At 49.1% G+C, this 4,360-nt stretch overlaps 1 protein-coding gene across 3 annotated transcripts in view; it reads right to left on the bottom strand.

Moving 5' to 3' along the window:
- Window positions 1–706: 706 nt before the first annotated feature.
- The window catches only part of MIDEAS (mitotic deacetylase associated SANT domain protein), a 45,274-nt gene continuing 41,620 nt past the window's right edge, over window positions 707–4,360 (bottom strand). For all 3 annotated transcript variants that reach the window (XM_077750620.1, XM_077750618.1, XM_077750619.1), the window contains one exon: window positions 707–4,327. In XM_077750620.1, coding sequence (XP_077606746.1) covers window positions 4,147–4,327 — 181 coding nt within the window. In that variant the 3' untranslated portion in view covers window positions 707–4,146. The remainder of the gene's footprint in view (window positions 4,328–4,360) is intronic.

The following is a 4,360-nucleotide window of genomic DNA, read 5'->3' as shown; positions in this document are numbered from 1 at the left end:
GCTCCGCAGCCAGCGGAGGCGCTGGTTACTGCGGCAGTGGGGAGGGGGGCAGGCCCAGTGAGCCGCGTTCGCCCCGCCCCCGCGGCGGGGCGTAACCATGGCGACGGTGGCCTTGACTACCTGAGTTCCGCGCGCTCCCGTTGTTCTCGGGGTCAAGCGGTTGCCAAGGTGCTAGCGAGGGTCTCAGAGCCCTGCTTACTCTGATGGTGCCTTTCCTTTTTCACATTTTCCAGATTTTTTTTTTCCCTAACTCAGCACCGTGTTTAAAAGGTAGTATAATTGAAGTGAAGGTGATATTGTTGAAAATGCATCCGTCAAGGCAGACGTGGTCTACCGCTGTGTAGGAAAATACCGTCTTTAGCACCGAGGCTTCCCTGTTCCACCTGATTGTATTCTGCCCCCTCCATACTTTATCTCAACGAAACTAACACGTTGGAAGTGTGCCATGTACATATTTTTGTGTTAGACACCGAGTTGAGACTTTTTCTTGTCTAAAATTATGTAAAAAGATCTGTATCTATTTAGTAATCTTTGCAACCAGGCAAACATTAGCATGTTATTTTTCCTCTCCTGGCATCACTGACAAAGACTTGATAGAGAATCCTCCTGGTTCAAAATGTCAAGTAATCCACTGCAAGCAAAACAAAGCCTACTTAGTCGATCCCAGATGGTGAAAATCTCCCCAAAAGAACACAGCATTCAACTCTGAATTTTTAAAACCTTATTTAATAAAAGGTTTAAAGATACAGAACATTCAAAAGTAAATAAGTTACATAAGTACATTACAATCACATCCGCAAGATTTACTTTAGTGTGTTATTTTTTTTTTATAAAAAGCACACAAAAAATAAAATCTTCAGTCTGGTCTATCACAACTGTACAGCAAAAGAGGTAATATTTATATATATATACACACTATTTTAATATGTAACAGTCTTTTTAAAAAAGGGTGCCACAGGCAGCAAACACACAAAAGGCAGTGTCTGATCATGTTTTTTTTTCCAAAATAAAAGGAATATACTTATTTATATGCTATTAAAATATTTGTACAATAATTACAGACTGTCAAGGCTGTTCCTGTGCTGTCCCCTCCAAACAAGGCCTTCAACTTAGAGACAAACAAGGAAAAGGTGAAACAGCTGCAAATTGTTAGAGGCAAATATTAAACACAGCAAAATATGGGGAGGACATACAATTGTTTTATAAAAATATGCATACTTCCTGTAAACCTAAGGAGTCAGGCTTTCTAGTCTGGTAATAAATACCGTTCGAAAAAAGAGAGCCCCAGAGAAAATATATTTAAATAGCTGAGGCTTGAGTATGTGTTGTATTCCTCCTTCATCTTAACATCTGGCACATGAGAAGAAAGAGGTTAGGTCACTGAGGCAGTTAAATATAGGGGATTTCTTTTAGACATAAGCAGCACACGACCTCTGTGCCAGGGGTGGGGGTGGGGAGGCAGAAGGGATGAGGGTGTACCTTAGCTGTGAAGGGAGGCTGCTGAAGGCATGGAGGCCAGTGCACTGAAGCACAGTCTCCTTGGGTGGGTAAGAGACCTCAGAAACGGTCTGGAACACAGGCACTAGGTTAATTTCATGCCCTTAGCGAAGTGTAGATGGAGACTGGAAGATGGATATGTGACATGGTGTGGGGAGGGCATTATAAAGCTGGAGGTGTTTGTCACTTAACTTCTTAAAGCAAACAGCTCTGAATAGAAGTAAAAAGGAAAAAAGAAAAAGCAAAAGATGAGCCTAATGTGTTCACAGGGAAAAAGCACCATAAAGGATATACCTATCCCAGCTCCTATGGCTGCACCTACGTTATTGGCAGGTCACTTGGAACAATTGCATCTGCTCTCTTAAACATGTTAACTTTCACCTTGTATTCTAGATGTAAATCCATCCTGGAGCATGAACGCTTCTAAAATACAGTGTCTGGTGGAACTAAAACAGAAGTACCGCCTTGATTTTCTCCACCCACATTTCCCTAGTCTGATTTCTATGAGCTTAGAAGAGAATCACTCTAAACAAAGGAGGTTCCTGTTACCATGTGTCCACAGAGGGGCCTGAAACCAAATAATATTTAAATAGAAAAAACCTTGGGAAACATAAGTAGCACTTTGGGGCGAAGCTGCGAAGGCACTCTTATTACACAAGTGATTTAGAAGACAGCCTAAATTTGCTACCCTCCTGTATCTGGAGGGTATACCAGATTTTTGCAATATTGGGACATTGAGCTTATAGAAGGCTTTGGAGAAAACTAACTGGGAAGCTGAAGATACAGGTAGCGGTCCTGGAGTCTGGCGGGGAGAAAGATGTTGTTACTCCCATAGCTGGGGTCCTGAAGAACCATATTAATGCATAAATGAATGCTGAAAAACACCAGTTAGTGCATAGTTTAGAAACAAAACTCCCCACTCCTAGCTACCAACATGGCGCCTTTAAGCTATCTTGTAAGGAGAGTGGCAGAATTTTTGGCTCCTTCCTAACATGCTGACCTGCCGTATACTTGCATTCAATTAGAACATTTAACACAACTAAGGTTGAGTAACAAGATCAGAAAAATAACTCAGCCCTCTATGGACTGGCAAGTGAGGCCTCTAGAACCTTCCAGCCCTTCGCTTCAGCGACTCCATGCCAAATTTGGCTTCTTCAAGCTAGAAACAAAACTAGAATTCTGGCTTCCAGCCCATCCCCTCAGGCAATTTGAAACTACAGCCGGAGAAGAGGTAGCAGTAAGAACGGCCTTCAATCTCCCTTGCTCCTGCTAGTCTTTGTGTGGCTTTGGCGACACCTTCCACCCTTCCACCCTCTTTCTGCGCTACTATTACTCCTACTGGCAAGAGCTTCCAGAGCAATGAGGTGAGGGACCTTAGGGTCTTAGGAATGGGGCGGGGACGATGCCAAGAAGGTGCCTTGTTTTGGGATAAATGCACTTGGGCCTCTGGAAAGCAGGAGGCCCCTGGTCCCTGAGAGGATGTTAAAAATTAAATATTAAGAATAAATAAATAGCTCCCAAATGACACAAGTCGAGGAATGAAGGCTCCTGTCCAATCTGGTTAGGAGACCTCCCCCTCCCAGGGAAGGATCCAGAAATCTCCAGCATGTAGGACTGGGGGCTGGGCGGTGGACATCTGCGCTAGACCAGGTGGGATGGGGTGAGGGAGCAGCTGCCAAGGGCGGGACAGAGGCAGGCAAGGAACCTGCACCAAGAAGGAACAGGCCGGGTGGGATAAGCCCCCTTAGCAGCCTTCAGGGTCCAAAAGTGTTTGGCAAAAAGGTGGGAAGCAGGAAGAGCCAAGGTTTATCAAAAGTTCCCTCCAGCCCGACCCTCCAGCTTCCACCCTCTGCACAGTTCCCTTCCTTCCAGCAGACGGAGGGCCTGAGACCAACGCCGGCCCCTTCCCCAAATATTTGAGAAAACTTTACAGCCCCAGCAGGCCGCTAGCAATCAGCAAAGGGACAGGTACCTGTCCTCTGCCCTATAGGCCTTCTGTTGGCATTCTTCCCAGAGAAGGTGGCCTGAAGGCAGGGTCGCTGGAGCAGCTTAGGCCTGGGCATTGTCGTGTTGGGGACAGCACAGGTACGAGGCTGAGCTCCCTCTCAGACATGGCCACCACACTCCCCCCGGAAAGAGGGGAGTCCCTCTTTCCGGGGCTTGGGGCAGGGCCAGTGCAGCCTATGAGGTCCTCTGGGGAGGAGAAATAATGCTGCAAGGAGGGTGAGCTTGTGCTTAGCTCTCCATGGTGACCGAGGGGAGCGCGGGGAACCAGGGGGGCCGGAAGGGGCTGCGTGGCAGCAGAGGTCCCAGCATGGGAGGCCGCAGTGGCGCAGCGCCCCCTCCCCAGGGGCAGCCCCAGCCAGCGGGCGCCTTCGCAGTGCAGTTCGAGGAACGAGGAAGGCGAGGACAACTTCGGACAGACCGAATGCAAGGAGAACTGGATCCTGCAGCCCTGGAGGCTGCTCCCGGGGCCTTTATAAATAAAAGGGCCTTTGATTTTATTGTCTTGTTCTTCGGAGAAAAGCCCAAGGCGATCTCTCCTCTCTCCGTCTGGAGGTTCCAGGGTGCTCGCTGGAGCTTGGGCAGGCTGGTGCAGGGAGGGCCGGGGGTCCAGGGCGAGGGGCGGGCCCCTGAGCCCCCTCGGCATCAGCCCCTCTCCCCTGCTCCGCTCTCCTCACGCAGCGCCGGCTGGTGGGGAGAGGCGGCGGCCGCGGTGGCCGCGGCGGCTGCAGCCTCCTTCTCCTTCTGCCTCAGGGCGGCGGCCTTCTTCTCCTGTTCTGCGTGGCTCTTCATGTGGGCGCTGCGGCTCTTCACCTTGTAAAACACCCTGCAGCCGGGCAGAAGGGGCTCCAGAGGAGGC

This window comes from Crocuta crocuta, unplaced genomic scaffold (genome assembly GCF_008692635.1).
Source record: "Crocuta crocuta isolate KB4526 unplaced genomic scaffold, BGI_CrCroc_1.0 scaffold186, whole genome shotgun sequence".
Lineage (NCBI taxonomy): Eukaryota > Metazoa > Chordata > Mammalia > Carnivora > Hyaenidae > Crocuta > Crocuta crocuta.
This window is presented reverse-complemented; position numbering and strand designations above follow the sequence as displayed.